Source organism: Hemitrygon akajei, unplaced genomic scaffold (genome assembly GCF_048418815.1).
Source record: "Hemitrygon akajei unplaced genomic scaffold, sHemAka1.3 Scf000217, whole genome shotgun sequence".
NCBI lineage: Eukaryota > Metazoa > Chordata > Chondrichthyes > Myliobatiformes > Dasyatidae > Hemitrygon > Hemitrygon akajei.
In genome coordinates, this window is record NW_027332101.1 from 202,837 (window position 1) to 223,554 (window position 20,718).

Here is a 20,718-nt window from a genome sequence, read left to right on the forward strand (position 1 = left end):
CCAATCGAGCCGTAACTCTACCACTCACAGTCTACACTGAACGCAGGATAAAGATTCTGTATTAACATCGAGCCGTCACTCTACCACTCACAGTCTACACTGAAAGCAGGATAAAGTTTCTGGTTACAATCGAGCCGTCACTCTACCACTCACAGTCTACATCAACGATAAGATACAAGTTTCTGTGTCACAGTCGCTATCTCACAGTTGATATCAAAACAGGATAAAGTTTCTGGTTCCAATCGAGCCGTCACTCTACCACTCACAGTCTACATCAAAGATAAGATACAAGTTTCTGTGTCACAGTCGCTATCTCACAGTCGATATCGTAGACAGGATAAAGATTCTGTGTTACCATCGAGCCGTAACTCTACCACAAACTGTCTACACTGAACGCAGGATAAAGATTCTGTGTGACCATCGAGCCGTCACTCTACCACTCACAGTCTACACTGAACGCAGGATAAAGATTCTGTGTGACCATCGAGCCGTAACTCTACCACAAACTGTCTACACTGAACGCAGGATAAAGATTCTGTGTGACCATCGAGCCGTCACTCTACCACTCACAGTCTACACTGAACGCAGGATAAAGATTCTGTGTGACCATCGAGCCGTAACTCTACCACTCACAGTCTACACTGAACGCAGGATAAAGATTCTGTGTTACCATCGAGCCGTAACTCTACCACTCACAGTCTACACTGAATGCAGGATAAAGATTCTGTGTTACCATCGAGCCGTAACTCTACCACTCACAGTCTACACTGAACGCAGGATAAAGATTCTGTGTTACCATCGAGCCGAAACTCTACCACTCACAGTCTACACTGAACGCAGGATAAAGATACTGTGTGACCATCGAGCCGTCACTCTACCACTCACAGTCTACACTGAACGCAGGATAAAGATTCTGTGTTACCATCGAGCCGTAACTCTACCACTCACAGTCTACACTGAACGCAGGATAAAGATTCTGTGTTACCATCGAGCCGTAACTCTACCACTCACAGTCTACACTGAACGCAGGATAAATGTTCTGTGTTACCATCGAGCCGTAACTCTACCACTCACAGTCTACACTGAACGCAGGATAAAGATTCTGTGTTACCATCGAGCCGTAACTCTACCACTCACAGTCTACACTGAACGCAGGATAAAGATTCTGTGTTACCGTCGAGCCGTAACTCTACCACTCACAGTCTACACTGAACGCAGGATAAAGATTCTGTGTTACCGTCGAGCCGTAACTCTACCACTCACAGTGTACACTGAACGCAGGTTAAAGATTCTGTGTTACCATCGAGCCGTAACTCTACCACTCACAGTCTACACTGAACGCAGGATAAAGATTCTGTGTGACCATCGAGCCGTAACTCTACCACTCACAGTCTACACAGATCGCAGGATAAAGATTATGTGTGTCCATCGAGCCGTAACTCTACCACTCACAGTCTACACTGAACGCAGGATAAAGGTTCTGTGTTACCATCGAGCCGTAACTCTACCACTCACAGTCTACACTGAACGCAGGATAAAGATTCTGTGTTACCATCGAGCCGTAACTCTACCACTCACAGTCTACACTGAACGCAGGATAAAGATTCTGTGTTACCATCGAGCCGTCACTCTACCACTCACAGTCTACACTGAACGCAGGATAAAGATTCTGTGTGACCATCGAGCCGTAACTCTACCACTCACAGTCTACACTGAACGCAGGATAAAGATTATGTGTGACCATCGAGCCGTAACTCTACCACTCACAGTCTACACTGAACGCAGGATAAAGATTCTGTGTGACCATCGAGCCGTAACTCTACCACAAACTGTCTACACTGAACGCAGGATAAAGATTCTGTGTGACCATCGAGCCGTCACTCTACCACTCACAGTCTACACTGAACGCAGGATAAAGATTCTGTGTGACCATCGAGCCGTAACTCTACCACTCACAGTCTACACTGAACGCAGGATAAAGATTCTGTGTTACCATCGAGCCGTAACTCTACCACTCACAGTCTACACTGAACGCAGGATAAAGATTCTGTGTTACCATCGAGCCGTAACTCTACCACTCACAGTCTACACTGAACGCAGGATAAAGATTCTGTGTTACCATCGAGCCGAAACTCTACCACTCACAGTCTACACTGAACGCAGGATAAAGATACTGTGTGACCATCGAGCCGTCACTCTACCACTCACAGTCTACACTGAACGCAGGATAAAGATTCTGTGTTACCATCGAGCCGTAACTCTACCACTCACAGTCTACACTGAACGCAGGATAAAGATTCTGTGTTACCATCGAGCCGTAACTCTACCACTCACAGTCTACACTGAACGCAGGATAAATGTTCTGTGTTACCATCGAGCCGTAACTCTACCACTCACAGTCTACACTGAACGCAGGATAAAGATTATGTGTGACCATCGAGCCGTAACTCTACCACTCACAGTCTACACTGAACGCAGGATAAAGATTCTGTGTTACCATCGAGCCGTAACTCTACCACTCACAGTCTACACTGAACGCAGGATAAATGTTCTGTGTTACCATCGAGCCGTAACTCTACCACTCACAGTCTACACTGAACGCAGGATAAAGATTCTGTGTTACCATCGAGCCGTAACTCTACCACTCACAGTCTACACTGAACGCAGGATAAAGATTCTGTGTTACCGTCGAGCCGTAACTCTACCACTCACAGTCTACACTGAACGCAGGATAAAGATTCTGTGTTACCGTCGAGCCGTAACTCTACCACTCACAGTGTACACTGAACGCAGGTTAAAGATTCTGTGTTACCATCGAGCCGTAACTCTACCACTCACAGTCTACACTGAACGCAGGATAAAGATTCTGTGTGACCATCGAGCCGTAACTCTACCACTCACAGTCTACACTGATCGCAGGATAAAGATTATGTGTGTCCATCGAGCCGTAACTCTACCACTCACAGTCTACACTGAACGCAGGATAAAGGTTCTGTGTTACCATCGAGCCGTAACTCTACCACTCACAGTCTACACTGAACGCAGGATAAAGATTCTGTGTTACCATCGAGCCGTAACTCTACCACTCACAGTCTACACTGAACGCAGGATAAAGATTCTGTGTTACCGTCGAGCCGTAACTCTACCACTCACAGTGTACACTGAACGCAGGTTAAAGATTCTGTGTTACCATCGAGCCGTAACTCTACCACTCACAGTCTACACTGAACGCAGGATAAAGATTCTGTGTGACCATCGAGCCGTAACTCTACCACTCACAGTCTACACTGATCGCAGGATAAAGATTATGTGTGTCCATCGAGCCGTAACTCTACCACTCACAGTCTACACTGAACGCAGGATAAAGGTTCTGTGTTACCATCGAGCCGTAACTCTACCACTCACAGTCTACACTGAACGCAGGATAAAGATTCTGTGTTACCATCGAGCCGTAACTCTACCACTCACAGTCTACACTGAACGCAGGATAAAGATTCTGTGTTACCATCGAGCCGTCACTCTACCACTCACAGTCTACACTGAACGCAGGATAAAGATTCTGTGTTACCATCGAGCCGTCACTCTACCACTCACAGTCTACACTGAACGCAGGATAAAGATTCTGTGTGACCATCGAGCCGTAACTCTACCACTCACAGTCTACACAGAACGCAGGATAAAGATTATGTGTGACCATCGAGCCGTAACTCTACCACTCACAGTCTACACTGAACGCAGGATAAAGATTCTGTGTTACCATCGAGCCGTAACTCTACCACTCACAGTCTACACTGAACGCAGGATAAAGATTCTGTGTTACCATCGAGCCGTAACTCTACCACTCACAGTCTACACTGAACGCAGGATAATGATTCTGTGTTACCATCGAGCCGTCACTCTAACACTCAGAGTCTACACTGAACGCAGGATAAAGATTCTGTGTGACCATCGAGCCATAACTCTACCACTCACAGTCAATATTGAACACAGGAGAAAGTTTCTGTGTTACCATCGAGATCACATTCTGACACTCACAGTCTATATCCGTCACAGGACAAAGTTACTGTGTTACCATCGAGCCGTTACTCTACCACTCACAGTCTACACTGAACGCAGGATAAAGTTTCTGTGTTACCATCGAGCCGTAACTCTACCAGTCACAGTCTACACTGAACGTAGGATAAAGATTCTGTGTTACCATCGAGCCGTCACTCTACCACTCACAGTCTACACTGAACGCAGGATAAAGATTCTGTGTTACCATCGAGCCGTAACTCTACCACTCACAGTCTACACTGAACGCAGGATAAAGATTCTGTGTTACCATCGAGCCGTAACTCTACCACTCACAGTCTACACTGAACGTAGGATAAAGATTCTGTGTTACCATCGAGCCGTAACTCTACCACTCACAGTCTACACTGAACGCAGGATAAAGATTCTGTGTTAACATCGAGCCGTCACTCTACCACTCACAGTCTACACTGAAAGCAGGATAAAGTTTCTGGTTACAATCGAGCCGTCACTCTACCACTCACAGTCTACATCAACGATAAGATACAAGTTTCTGTGTCACAGTCGCTATCTCACAGTTGATATCAAAACAGGATAAAGTTTCTGGTTCCAATCGAGCCGTCACTCTACCACTCACAGTCTACATCAAAGATAAGATACAAGTTTCTGTGTCACAGTCGCGATCTCACAGTCGATATCGTAGACAGGATAAAGATTCTGTGTTACCATCGAGCCGTCACTCTACCACAAACAGTCTACACTGAACGCAGGATTAAGATTCTGAGTTACCATCGAGACGTCACTCTACCACTCACAGTCTACACTGAACGCAGGATAAAGATTCTGTGTTAACATCGAGCCGTCACTCTACCACTCACAGTCTACACTGAACGCAGGATAAAGATTCTGTGTTACCATCGAGCCGTCACTCTACCACTCACAGTCTACACGAAACGCAGGATAAAGATTCTGTGCTACCATCGAGCCGTCACTCTAACACTCACAGTCTACACTGAACGCAGGATAAAGATTCTGTGTTACCATCGAGCCGTCACTCTACCACTCACAGTCTACAGTGAACGCAGGATAAAGATTCTGTGTTACCATCGAGCCGTAACTCTACCAGTCACAGTCTACACTGAACGCAGGATAAAGATTCTGTGTTACCATCGAGACGTGACTCTACCACTCACAGTCTACACTGAAAGCAGGATAAAGATTCTGTGCTACCATCGAGCCGTCACTCTACCACTCACAGTCGACACTGAACGCAGGATAAAGATTCTGTGTTACCATCGAGCCGTCACTCTACCACTCACAGTCTACATTGAACGCAGGATAAAGATTCTGTGCTACCATCGAGCCGTAACTCTACCACTCACAGTCAATATTGAACACAGGAGAAAGTTTCTGTGTTACCATCGAGATCACATTCTGACACTCACAGTCTATATCCGTCACAGGACAAAGTTACTGTGTTACCATCGAGCCGTTACTCTACCACTCACAGTCTACACTGAACGCAGGATAAAGATTCTGTGTTACCATCGAGCCGTCACTCTACCACTCACAGTCTACATCAAAGATAAGATACAAGTTTCTGTGTCACAGTCGCTATCTCACAGTCGATATCGTAGACAGGATAAAGATTCTGTGTTACCATCGAGCCGTAACTCTACCACAAACTGTCTACACTGAACGCAGGATAAAGATTCTGTGTGACCATCGAGCCGTCACTCTACCACTCACAGTCTACACTGAACGCAGGATAAAGATTCTGTGTGACCATCGAGCCGTAACTCTACCACTCACAGTCTACACTGAACGCAGGATAAAGATTCTGTGTTACCATCGAGCCGTAACTCTACCACTCACAGTCTACACTGAACGCAGGATAAAGATTCTGTGTTACCATCGAGCCGTAACTCTACCACTCACAGTCTACACTGAACGCAGGATAAAGATTCTGTGTTACCATCGAGCCGTAACTCTACCACTCACAGTCTACACTGAACGCAGGATAAAGATACTGTGTGACCATCGAGCCGTCACTCTACCACTCACAGTCTACACTGAACGCAGGATAAAGATTCTGTGTTACCATCGAGCCGTAACTCTACCACTCACAGTCTACACTGAACGCAGGATAAAGATTCTGTGTTACCATCGAGCCGTAACTCTACCACTCACAGTCTACACTGAACGCAGGATAAAGATTCTGTGTTACCATCGAGCCGTAACTCTACCACTCACAGTCTACACTGAACGCAGGATAAATGTTCTGTGTTACCATCGAGCCGTAACTCTACCACTCACAGTCTACACTGAAGGCAGGATAAAGATTCTGTGTTACCATCGAGCCGTAACTCTACCACTCACAGTCTACACTGAACGCAGGATAAAGATTCTGTGTTACCATCGAGCCGTAACTCTACCACTCACAGTCTACACTGAACGCAGGATAAAGATTCTGTGTTACCATCGAGCCGTCACTCTACCACTCACAGTCTACACTGAACGCAGGATAAAGATTCTGTGTTACCATCGAGCCGTCACTCTACCACTCACAGTCTACACTGAACGCAGGATAAAGATTCTGTGTGACCATCGAGCCGTAACTCTACCACTCACAGTCTACACAGAACGCAGGATAAAGATTATGTGTGACCATCGAGCCGTAACTCTACCACTCACAGTCTACACTGAACGCAGGATAAAGATTCTGTGTTACCATCGAGCCGTAACTCTACCACTCACAGTCTACACTGAACGCAGGATAAAGATTCTGTGTTACCATCGAGCCGTAACTCTACCACTCACAGTCTACACTGAACGCAGGATAATGATTCTGTGTTACCATCGAGCCGTCACTCTAACACTCAGAGTCTACACTGAACGCAGGATAAAGATTCTGTGTGACCATCGAGCCATAACTCTACCACTCACAGTCAATATTGAACACAGGAGAAAGTTTCTGTGTTACCATCGAGATCACATTCTGACACTCACAGTCTATATCCGTCACAGGACAAAGTTACTGTGTTACCATCGAGCCGTTACTCTACCACTCACAGTCTACACTGAACGCAGGATAAAGTTTCTGTGTTACCATCGAGCCGTAACTCTACCAGTCACAGTCTACACTGAACGTAGGATAAAGATTCTGTGTTACCATCGAGCCGTAACTCTACCACTCACAGTCTACACTGAACGCAGGATAAAGATTCTGTGTTAACATCGAGCCGTCACTCTACCACTCACAGTCTACACTGAAAGCAGGATAAAGTTTCTGGTTACAATCGAGCCGTCACTCTACCACTCACAGTCTACATCAACGATAAGATACAAGTTTCTGTGTCACAGTCGCAATCTCACAGTTGATATCAAAACAGGATAAAGTTTCTGGTTCCAATCGAGCCGTCACTCTACCACTCACAGTCTACATCAAAGATAAGATACAAGTTTCTGTGTCACAGTCGCGATCTCACAGTCGATATCGTAGACAGGATAAAGATTCTGTGTTACCATCGAGCCGTCACTCTACCACAAACAGTCTACACTGAACGCAGGATTAAGATTCTGAGTTACCATCGAGACGTCACTCTACCACTCACAGTCTACACTGAACGCAGGATAAAGATTCTGTGTTAACATCGAGCCGTCACTCTACCACTCACAGTCTACACTGAACGCAGGATAAAGATTCTGTGTTACCATCGAGCCGTCACTCTACCACTCACAGTCTACACGAAACGCAGGATAAAGATTCTGTGCTACCATCGAGCCGTCACTCTAACACTCACAGTCTACACTGAACGCAGGATAAAGATTCTGTGTTACCATCGAGCCGTCACTCTACCACTCACAGTCTACAGTGAACGCAGGATAAAGATTCTGTGTTACCATCGAGCCGTAACTCTACCAGTCACAGTCTACACTGAACGCAGGATAAAGATTCTGTGTTACCATCGAGCCGTCACTCTACCACTCACAGTCTACACTGAACGCAGGATAAAGATTCTGTGTTACCATCGAGCCGTCACTCTACCACTCACAGTCTACACTGAACGCAGGATAAAGATTCTGTGTTACCATCGAGCCGTAACTCTACCACTCACAGTCTACACTGAACGCAGGATAAAGATTCTGTGTTACCATCGAGCCGTCACTCTACCACTCACAGTCGACACTGAACGCAGGATAAAGATTCTGTGCTACCATCGAGCCGTAACTCTACCACTCACAGTCAATATTGAACACAGGAGAAAGTTTCTGTGTTACCATCGAGATCACATTCTGACACTCACAGTCTATATCCGTCACAGGACAAAGTTACTGTGTTACCATCGAGCCGTTACTCTACCACTCACAGTCTACACTGAACGCAGGATAAAGTTTCTGTGTTACCATCGAGCCGTAACTCTACCAGTCACAGTCTACACTGAACGTAGGATAAAGATTCTGTGTTACCATCGAGCCGTCACTCTACCACTCACAGTCTACACTGAACGCAGGATAAAGATTCTGTGTTAACATCGAGCCGTCACTCTACCACTCACAGTCTACACTGAAAGCAGGATAAAGTTTCTGGTTCCAATCGAGCCCTCACTCTACCACTCACAGTCTACATCAAAGATAAGATACAAGTTTCTGTGTCACAGTCGCTATCTCACAGTCGATATCGTAGACAGGATAAAGATTCTGTGTTACCATCGAGCCGTAACTCTACCACAAACTGTCTACACTGAACGCAGGATAAAGATTCTGTGTGACCATCGAGCCGTCACTCTACCACTCACAGTCTACACTGAACGCAGGATAAAGATTCTGTGTGACCATCGAGCCGTAACTCTACCACTCACAGTCTACACTGAACGCAGGATAAAGATTCTGTGTTACCATCGAGCCGTAACTCTACCACTCACAGTCTACACTGAACGCAGGATAAAGATTCTGTGTTACCATCGAGCCGTAACTCTACCACTCACAGTCTACACTGAACGCAGGATAAAGATTCTGTGTTACCATCGAGCCGTAACTCTACCACTCACAGTCTACACTGAACGCAGGATAAAGATACTGTGTGACCATCGAGCCGTCACTCTACCACTCACAGTCTACACTGAACGCAGGATAAAGATTCTGTGTTACCATCGAGCCGTAACTCTACCACTCACAGTCTACACTGAACGCAGGATAAAGATTCTGTGTTACCATCGAGCCGTAACTCTACCACTCACAGTCTACACTGAACGCAGGATAAAGATTCTGTGTTACCATCGAGCCGTAACTCTACCACTCACAGTCTACACTGAACGCAGGATAAATGTTCTGTGTTACCATCGAGCCGTAACTCTACCACTCACAGTCTACACTGAAGGCAGGATAAAGATTCTGTGTTACCATCGAGCCGTAACTCTACCACTCACAGTCTACACTGAACGCAGGATAAAGATTCTGTGTTACCATCGAGCCGTAACTCTACCACTCACAGTCTACACTGAACGCAGGATAAAGATTCTGTGTTACCGTCGAGCCGTAACTCTACCACTCACAGTGTACACTGAACGCAGGTTAAAGATTCTGTGTTACCTTCGAGCCGTAACTCTACCACTCACAGTCTACACTGAACGCAGGATAAAGATTCTGTGTGACCATCGAGCCGTAACTCTACCACTCACAGTCTACACTGAACGCAGGATAACGATTCTGTGTTACCATCGAGCCGTAACTCTACCACTCACAGTCTACACTGAACGCAGGATAAAGATTCTGTGTTACCATCGAGCGGTCACTCTACGACTCACAGTCTACACTGAACGCAGGATAAAGATTCTGTGTTACCATCGAGCCGTCACTCTACCACTCACAGTCTACATTGAACGCAGGATAAAGATTCTGTGCTACCATCGAGCCGTAACTCTACCACTCACAGACTACACTGAACGCAGGATAAAGATTCTGTGTTACCATCGAGCCGTAACTCTACCACTCACAGTCTACACTGAACGCAGGATAAAGATTCTGTGTTACCATCGAGCCGTAACTCTACCACTCACAGTCTACACTGAACGCAGGATAAAGATTCTGTGTGACCATCGAGCCGTCACTCTACCACTCACAGTCGACACTGAACGCAGGATAAAGATTCTGTGTTACCATCGAGCCGTCACTCTACCACTCACAGTCTACATTGAACGCAGGATAAAGATTCTGTGCTACCATCGAGCCGTAACTCTACCACTCACAGTCAATATTGAACACAGGAGAAAGTTTCTGTGTTACCATCGAGATCACATTCTGACACTCACAGTCTATATCCGTCACAGGACAAAGTTACTGTGTTACCATCAAGCCGTTACTCTACCACTCACAGTCTACACTGAACGCAGGATAAAGTTTCTGTGTTACCATCGAGCCGTAACTCTACCAGTCACAGTCTACACTGAACGTAGGATAAAGATTCTGTGTTACCATCGAGCCGTCACTCTACCACTCACAGTCTACACTGAACGCAGGATAAAGATTCTGTGTTAACATCGAGCCGTCACTCTACCACTCACAGTCTACACTGAAAGCAGGATAAAGTTTCTGGTTACAATCGAGCCGTCACTCTACCACTCACAGTCTACATCAACGATAAGATACAAGTTTCTGTGTCACAGTCGCTATCTCACAGTTGATATCAAAACAGGATAAAGTTACTGGTTCCAATCGAGCCGTCACTCTACCACTCACAGTCTACATCAAAGATAAGATACAAGTTTCTGTGTCACAGTCGCGATCTCACAGTCGATATCGTAGACAGGATAAAGATTCTGTGTTACCATCGAGCCGTCACTCTACCACAAATAGTCTACACTGAACGTAGGATTAAGATTCTGAGTTACCATCGAGACGTCACTCTACCACTCACAGTCTACACTGAACGCAGGATAAAGATTCTGTGTTAACATCGAGCCGTCACTCTACCACTCACAGTCTACACTGAACGCAGGATAAAGATTCTGTGTTACCATCGAGCCGTAACTCTACCACTCACAGTCTACACTGAACGCAGGATAAAGATTCTGTGTTACCATCGAGCCGTCACTCTAGCACTCACAGTCTACACTGAACGCAGGATAAAGTTTCTGTGTTACCATCGAGCCGTCACTCTACCACTCACAGACTACACTGAACGCAGGATAAAGATTCTGTGTTACCATCGAGCCGTCACTCTACCACTCACAGTCTACACTGAACGCAGGATAAAGATTCTGTGTTACCATCGAGCCGTAACTCTACCACTCACAGTCTACACTGAACGCAGGATAAAGATTCTGTGTTACCATCGAGCCGTAACTCTACCACTCACAGTCTACACTGAACGCAGGATAAAGATTCTGTGTTACCATCGAGCCGTAACTCTACCACTCACAGTCTACACTGAACGCAGGATAAAGATTCTGTGTTACCATCGAGCCGTAACTCTACCACTCACAGTCTACACTGAACGCAGGATAAAGATTCTGTGTTACCATCGAGCCGTCACTCTACGACTCACAGTCTACACTGAACGCAGGATAAAGATTCTGTGTTACCATCGAGCCGTCACTCTACCACTCACAGTCTAAACTGAACGCAGGATAAAGATTATGTGTGACCATCGAGCCGTAACTCTACCACTCACAGTCTACACTGAACGCAGGATAAAGATTATGTGTGACCATCGAGCCGTAACTCTACCACTCACAGTCTACACTGAACGCAGGATAAAGATTCTGTGTTACTATCGAGCCGTCACTCTACCACTCACAGTCTACACTGAACGCAGGATAAAGATTCTGTGTTATCATCGAGACGTGACTCTACCACTCACAGTCTACACGGAACGCAGGATAAAGATTCTGTGTTACCATCGAGCCGTAACTCTACCACTCACAGTCTACACTGAACGCAGGATAACGATTCTGTGTTACCATCGAGCCGTCACTCTACCACTCACAGTCTACACTGAACGCAGGATAAAGATTCTGTGTTACCATCGAGCCGTAACTCTACCACTCACAGTCTACAGTGAACACAGGATAACGATTCTGTGTGACCATCGAGCCGTAACTCTACCACTCACAGTCTACACTGAACGCAGGATAAAGATTCAGTGCTACCATCGAGCCGTCACTATATCACTCACAGTCTACACTGAAAGCAGGATAAAGATTCTGTGTTACCATCGAGCCGTCACTCTACCAGTCACAGTCTACACTGAACGTAGGATAAAGATTCTGTGTTACCATCGAGCCGTCACTCTACCACTCACAGTCTACACTGAACGCAGGATAAAGATTCTGTGTTACCATCGAGCCGTAACTCTACCACTCACAGTCTACACTGAACGCAGGATAAAGATTATGTGTGACCATCGAGCCGTCACTCTACCACTCACAGTCTACACTGAACGCAGGATAAAGATTCTGTGTTACCATCGAGCCGTCACTCTACCACTCACAGTCGACACTGAACGCAGGATAAAGATTCTGTGTTACCATCGAGCCGTCACTCTACCACTCACAGTCTACATTGAACGCAGGATAAAGATTCTGTGCTACCATCGAGCCGTAACTCTACCACTCACAGTCAATATTGAACACAGGAGAAAGTTTCTGTGTTACCATCGAGATCACATTCTGACACTCACAGTCTATATCCGTCACAGGACAAAGTTACTGTGTTACCATCGAGCCGTTACTCTACCACTCACAGTCTACACTGAACGCAGGATAAAGTTTCTGTGTTACCATCGAGCCGTAACTCTACCAGTCACAGTCTACACTGAACGTAGGATAAAGATTCTGTGTTACCATCGAGCCGTCACTCTACCACTCACAGTCTACACTGAACGCAGGATAAAGATTCTGTGTTAACATCGAGCCGTCACTCTACCACTCACAGTCTACACTGAAAGCAGCATAAAGTTTCTGGTTACAATCGAGCCGTCACTCTACCACTCACAGTCTACATCAACGATAAGATACAAGTTTCTGTGTCACAGTCGCTATCTCACAGTTGATATCAAAACAGGATAAAGTTTCTGGTTCCAATCGAGCCGTCACTCTACCACTCACAGTCTACATCAAAGATAAGATACAAGTTTCTGTGTCACAGTCGCGATCTCCCAGTCGATATCGTAGACAGGATAAAGATTCTGTGTTACCATCGAGCCGTCACTCTACCACAAACAGTCTACACTGAACGCAGGATTAAGATTCTGAGTTACCATCGAGACGTCACTCTACCACTCACAGTCTACACTGAACGCAGGATAAAGATTCTGTGTTAACATCGAGCCGTCACTCTACCACTCACAGTCTACACTGAACGCAGGATAAAGATTCTGTGTTACCATCGAGCCGTCACTCTACCACTCACAGTCTACACGAAACGCAGGATAAAGATTCTGTGCTACCATCGAGCCGTCACTCTAACACTCACAGTCTACACTGAACGCAGGATAAAGATTCTGTGTTACCATCGAGCCGTCACTCTACCACTCACAGTCTACAGTGAACGCAGGATAAAGATTCTGTGTTACCATCGAGCCGTAACTCTACCAGTCACAGTCTACACTGAACGCAGGATAAAGATTCTGTGTTACCATCGAGACGTGACTCTACCACTCACAGTCTACACTGAACGCAGGATAAAGTTTCTGTTTTACCATCGAGCAGTCACTCTACCACTCACAGTCTACACTGAAAGCAGGATAAAGATTCTGTGTTACCATCGAGCCGTCACTCTACCAGTCACAGTCTACACTGAACGTAGGATAAAGATTCTGTGTTACCATCGAGCCGTCACTCTACCACTCACAGTCTACACTGAACGCAGGATAAAGATTCTGTGTTACCATCGAGCCGTAACTCTACCACTCACAGTCTACACTGAACGCAGGATAAAGATTATGTGTGACCATCGAGCCGTCACTCTACCACTCACAGTCTACACTGAACGCAGGATAAAGATTCTGTGTTACCATCGAGCCGTCACTCTACCACTCACAGTCGACACTGAACGCAGGATAAAGATTCTGTGTTACCATCGAGCCGTCACTCTACCACTCACAGTCTACATTGAACGCAGGATAAAGATTCTGTGCTACCATCGAGCCGTAACTCTACCACTCACAGTCAATATTGAACACAGGAGAAAGTTTCTGTGTTACCATCGAGATCACATTCTGACACTCACAGTCTATATCCGTCACAGGACAAAGTTACTGTGTTACCATCGAGCCGTTACTCTACCACTCACAGTCTACACTGAACGCAGGATAAAGTTTCTGTGTTACCATCGAGCCGTAACTCTACCAGTCACAGTCTACACTGAACGTAGGATAAAGATTCTGTGTTACCATCGAGCCGTCACTCTACCACTCACAGTCTAAACTGAACGCAGGATAAAGATTATGTGTGACCATCGAGCCGTAACTCTACCACTCACAGTCTACACTGAACGCAGGATAAAGATTATGTGTGACCATCGAGCCGTAACTCTACCACTCACAGTCTACACTGAACGCAGGATAAAGATTCTGTGTTACTATCGAGCCGTCACTCTACCACTCACAGTCTACACTGAACGCAGGATAAAGATTCTGTGTTATCATCGAGACGTGACTCTACCACTCACAGTCTACACGGAACGCAGGATAAAGATTCTGTGTTACCATCGAGCCGTAACTCTACCACTCACAGTCTACACTGAACGCAGGATAACGATTCTGTGTTACCATCGAGCCGTCACTCTACCACTCACAGTCTACACTGAACGCAGGATAAAGATTCTGTGTTACCATCGAGCCGTAACTCTACCACTCACAGTCTACAGTGAACACAGGATAACGATTCTGTGTGACCATCGAGCCGTAACTCTACCACTCACAGTCTACACTGAACGCAGGATAAAGATTCAGTGCTACCATCGAGCCGTCACTATATCACTCACAGTCTACACTGAAAGCAGGATAAAGATTCTGTGTTACCATCGAGCCGTCACTCTACCAGTCACAGTCTACACTGAACGTAGGATAAAGATTCTGTGTTACCATCGAGCCGTCACTCTACCACTCACAGTCTACACTGAACGCAGGATAAAGATTCTGTGTTACCATCGAGCCGTAACTCTACCACTCACAGTCTACACTGAACGCAGGATAAAGATTATGTGTGACCATCGAGCCGTCACTCTACCACTCACAGTCTACACTGAACGCAGGATAAAGATTCTGTGTTACCATCGAGCCGTCACTCTACCACTCACAGTCTACACTGAACGCAGGATAAAGATTCTGTGTTACCATCGAGCCGTAACTCTACCACTCACAGTCTACACTGAACGCAGGATAAAGATTCTGTGTTACCATCGAGCCGTCACTCTACCACTCACAGTCTACACTGAACGCAGGTATAAAGATTCTGTGTTACCATCGAGCCGTCACTCTACCACTCACAGTCTACACTGAACGCAGGATAAAGATTCTGTGTTACCATCGAGCCGTCACTCTACCACTCACAGTCGACACTGAACGCAGGATAAAGATTCTGTGTTACCATCGAGCCGTCACTCTACCACTCACAGTCAACACTGAACGCAGGATAAAGATTCTGTGCTACCATCGAGCCGTAACTCTACCACTCACAGTCAATATTGAACACAGGAGAAAGTTTCTGTGTTACCATCGAGATCACATTCTGACACTCACAGTCTATATCCGTCACAGGACAAAGTTACTGTGTTACCATCGAGCCGTTACTCTACCACTCACAGTCTACACTGAACGCAGGATAAAGTTTCTGTGTTACCATCGAGCCGTAACTCTACCAGTCACAGTCTACACTGAACGTAGGATAAAGATTCTGTGTTACCATCGAGCCGTCACTCTACCACTCACAGTCTACACTGAACGCAGGATAAAGATTCTGTGTTAACATCGAGCCGTCACTCTACCACTCACAGTCTACACTGAAAGCAGCATAAAGTTTCTGGTTACAATCGAGCCGTCACTCTACCACTCACAGTCTACATCAACGATAAGATACAAGTTTCTGTGTCACAGTCGCTATCTCACAGTTGATATCAAAACAGGATAAAGTTTCTGGTTCCAATCGAGCCGTCACTCTACCACTCACAGTCTACATCAAAGATAAGATACAAGTTTCTGTGTCACAGTCGCGATCTCCCAGTCGATATCGTAGACAGGATAAAGATTCTGTGTTACCATCGAGCCGTCACTCTACCACAAACAGTCTACACTGAACGCAGGATTAAGATTCTGAGTTACCATCGAGACGTCACTCTACCACTCACAGTCTACACTGAACGCAGGATAAAGATTCTGTGTTAACATCGAGCCGTCACTCTACCACTCACAGTCTACACTGAACGCAGGATAAAGATTCTGTGTTACCATCGAGCCGTCACTCTACCACTCACAGTCTACACGAAACGCAGGATAAAGATTCTGTGCTACCATCGAGCCGTCACTCTAACACTCACAGTCTACACTGAACGCAGGATAAAGATTCTGTGTTACCATCGAGCCGTCACTCTACCACTCACAGTCTACAGTGAACGCAGGATAAAGATTCTGTGTTACCATCGAGCCGTAACTCTACCAGTCACAGTCTACACTGAACGCAGGATAAAGATTCTGTGTTACCATCGAGACGTGACTCTACCACTCACAGTCTACACTGAACGCAGGATAAAGTTTCTGTTTTACCATCGAGCAGTCACTCTACCACTCACAGTCTACACTGAAAGCAGGATAAAGATTCTGTGTTACCATCGAGCCGTCACTCTACCAGTCACAGTCTACACTGAACGTAGGATAAAGATTCTGTGTTACCATCGAGCCGTCACTCTACCACTCACAGTCTACACTGAACGCAGGATAAAGATTCTGTGTTACCATCGAGCCGTAACTCTACCACTCACAGTCTACACTGAACGCAGGATAAAGATTATGTGTGACCATCGAGCCGTCACTCTACCACTCACAGTCTACACTGAACGCAGGATAAAGATTCTGTGTTACCATCGAGCCGTCACTCTACCACTCACAGTCGACACTGAACGCAGGATAAAGATTCTGTGTTACCATCGAGCCGTCACTCTACCACTCACAGTCTACATTGAACGCAGGATAAAGATTCTGTGCTACCATCGAGCCGTAACTCTACCACTCACAGTCAATATTGAACACAGGAGAAAGTTTCTGTGTTACCATCGAGATCACATTCTGACACTCACAGTCTACACTGAACGCAGGATAAAGATTCTGTGTTACCATCGAGCCGTCACTCTACCACTCACAGTCTACATTGAACGCAGGATAAAGATTCTGTGCTACCATCGAGCCGTAACTCTACCACTCACAGTCAATATTGAACACAGGAGAAAGTTTCTGTGTTACCATCGAGATCACATTCTGACACTCACAGTCTATATCCGTCACAGGACAAAGTTACTGTGTTACCATCGAGCCGTTACTCTACCACTCACAGTCTACACTGAACGCAGGATAAAGTTTCTGTGTTACCATCGAGCCGTAACTCTACCAGTCACAGTCTACACTGAACGTAGGATAAAGATTCTGTGTTACCATCGAGCCGTCACTCTACCACTCACAGTCTACACTGAACGCAGGATAAAGATTCTGTGTTAACATCGAGCCGTCACTCTACCACTCACAGTCTACACTGAAAGCAGCATAAAGTTTCTGGTTACAATCGAGCCGTCACTCTACCACTCACAGTCTACATCAACGATAAGATACAAGTTTCTGTGTCACAGTCGCTATCTCACAGTTGATATCAAAACAGGATAAAGTTTCTGGTTCCAATCGAGCCGTCACTCTACCACTCACAGTCTACATCAAAGATAAGATACAAGTTTCTGTGTCACAGTCGCGATCTCCCAGTCGATATCGTAGACAGGATAAAGATTCTGTGTTACCATCGAGCCGTCACTCTACCAGAAACAGTCTACACTGAACGCAGGATTAAGATTCTGAGTTACCATCGAGACGTCACTCTACCACTCACAGTCTACACTGAACGCAGGATAAAGATTCTGTGTTAACATCGAGCCGTCACTCTACCACTCACAGTCTACACTGAACGCAGGATAAAGATTCTGTGTTACCATCGAGCCGTCACTCTACCACAAACAGTCTACACTGAACGCAGGATTAAGATTCTGAGTTACCATCGAGACGTCACTCTACCACTCAGAGTCTACACTGAACGCAGGATAAAGATTCTGTGTTAACATCGAGCCGTCACTCTACCACTCACAGTCTACACTGAACGCAGGATAAAGATTCTGTGTTACCATCGAGCCGTCACTCTACCATTCACAGTCTACACTGAACGCAGGATAAAGATTCTGTGTTACCGTCGAGCCGTAACTCTACCACTCACAGTCTACACTGAACGCAGGATAAATGTTCTGTGTTACCATCGAGCCGTAACTCTACCACTCACAGTCTACACTGAAAGCAGGATAAAGATTCTGTGTTACCATCGAGCCGTCACTCTACCATTCACAGTCTGCACTGAAAGCAGGATAAAGATTCTGTGTTACCATCGAGCCGTCACTCTACCACTCACAGTCTACACTGAACGCAGGATAAAGATTCTGTGTTACCATCGAGCCGTCACTCTACCACTCACAGTCTACACTGAACGCAGGATAAAGATTCTGTGTTACCATCGAGCCGTCACTCTACCACTCACAGTCTACACTGAACGCAGGATAAAGATTCTGTGTTACCATCGAGTCGTCACTGTACCACTCACAGTCAACACTGAACGCAGGATAAAGTTTCTGTGTTACCATCGAGCCGTCACTCTACCACTCACAGTCTACACGAAACGCAGGATAAAGTTTCTGTGTTACCGTCGAGCCGTCACTCTACCACTCACAGTCTACATCAACGATAAGATACAAGTTTCTGTGTCACTGTCGCTATCTCATAGTTGATATCGAAGACAGGATAAAGTTTCTGGTTACAATCGAGCAGTCACTCTACCACTCACAGTCTACATCAACGATAAGATACAAGTTTCTGTGTCACAGTCGCTATCTCACAGTCGATATTGAAGACACGATAAAGTTTCTGCGTTACCATCAAGCAGTGACTGAACTACTCACAGTCTGTATTGAATACAGGATAAGTTTGCGGTGTTACCATCGAGCCATAAACATTTATTGTTTATTTTATGTATTTAACTGCAGTGCTGTCACAGAACCAGTGTCAGTATGCCAGTGATTGTGAATTTGATTATTTATGTATCATGCTGACGCTGCAGAAGGCCATCACGTTTCTATTTGTGTACGACAACAGTAAAGAAAGCAATACCTCCATGAATTCTCCGCTGGACCGCACGCACTGCCGGAAGCACAGTAAGAAGTTCTCTTCAGTTGGAAGTATCTGTGCTAGCTGCAAAGGAACGAAGCTGGAGTCAGTATTCCCGCCTGCTCAGGATCATAGCCACGTCCGTCAGCACTGAGAGCCCAGGATTTAATGCCCCTGATTCAGCGTGGCTTGGCTGAGGCATTCAACACCGCTGACAGGCTGCTTACCGCGGCCACGTGAGTTCATGTGCTCATTCACAGAAGGAAGATGATGTTGACACACGAGGGGATTCACCAGAATGTTGACTACATTGAAGGGGCTAAATCACAGTGAGGGACTAAACCGGCTGGTCCTCTCTCCCCCGGAGCAAGGGAGGCCGAGGCTGAGGGATGACCTGACCGAAATATCGAAATTGAGAAGTTGAAATCGGGTGGATAGTCGGAATCATTACCCGAATAGGGGGTTGAAAAACACAGGCAGGCATATCTATAAGGTGAGAGGCAGAGTTTTAAAAGGGAATTCCACACAGGGAGCGATTGATATAGGAACTCTCTGTCAGAGCAGGAGGTGGAATCAGATTTAAACAGTGAAAAAGGCAAGGCCGAGAGGATTCAGCCTTAATGTGAGCAAAGCAATTAGTGACCATGGGCTGAGCAGCCGATTACCCTACTCCACAACTGGGTAACATTAACAACACATTCAGCTAAGTTCTCCAAAGAAGCTTCTTAAACTTCAAACTACCAGTTAGGATATCACAGTGGAGCAGCTGTTGGGGCATCAGAGAGAGGGGGTAATTGGAAAATCATAGTGGGACAGAAGTCAGGGTAACAAAGGGTCATCACTATGGACAGCAGACAGCAGTCAGGACATCAGAGTGGACAGCAGACAGCAGTTGGAACGTCAGAGTGGAAAGCAGACAGCAGTCGGGACATCACAATGGACAACAGACAGCAGTCAGGACATCAGAGTGGACAACAGACAGCAGTTGGAACGTCAGAGTGGAAAGCAGACAGCAGTCGGGACATCACAGTGGACAACAGACAGCAGTCAGGACATCAGAGTGGACAGCACACAGCAGTCGGGATATCACAGTGGACAGCAGACAGCAGTCGGGAGATCACAGTGGACAGCAGACAGCAGTCGGGACATCAGAGTGGACAGCAGACAGCAGTCGGGAGATAACAGTGGACAACAGACAGCAGTCGGGACATCAGTGGACAGCAGACAGCAGTCGGGAGATCACAGTGGACAACAGACAGCAGTCGGGACATCACAGTGGACAGCAGACAGCAGTCGGGATA

General features: G+C 46.1%; 1 protein-coding gene across 1 annotated transcript in view; it reads right to left on the minus strand.

Moving 5' to 3' along the window:
• Positions 1-19,342: 19,342 nt before the first annotated feature.
• LOC140724441 (calretinin-like) overlaps positions 19,343-20,718 on the minus strand; it is a 124,412-nt gene continuing 123,036 nt past the window's right edge. Inside the window, exon 4 of the mRNA XM_073038889.1 lies at positions 19,343-19,501. Within this exon, the coding sequence (XP_072894990.1) occupies positions 19,343-19,501 (159 nt within the window). The remainder of the gene's footprint in view (positions 19,502-20,718) is intronic.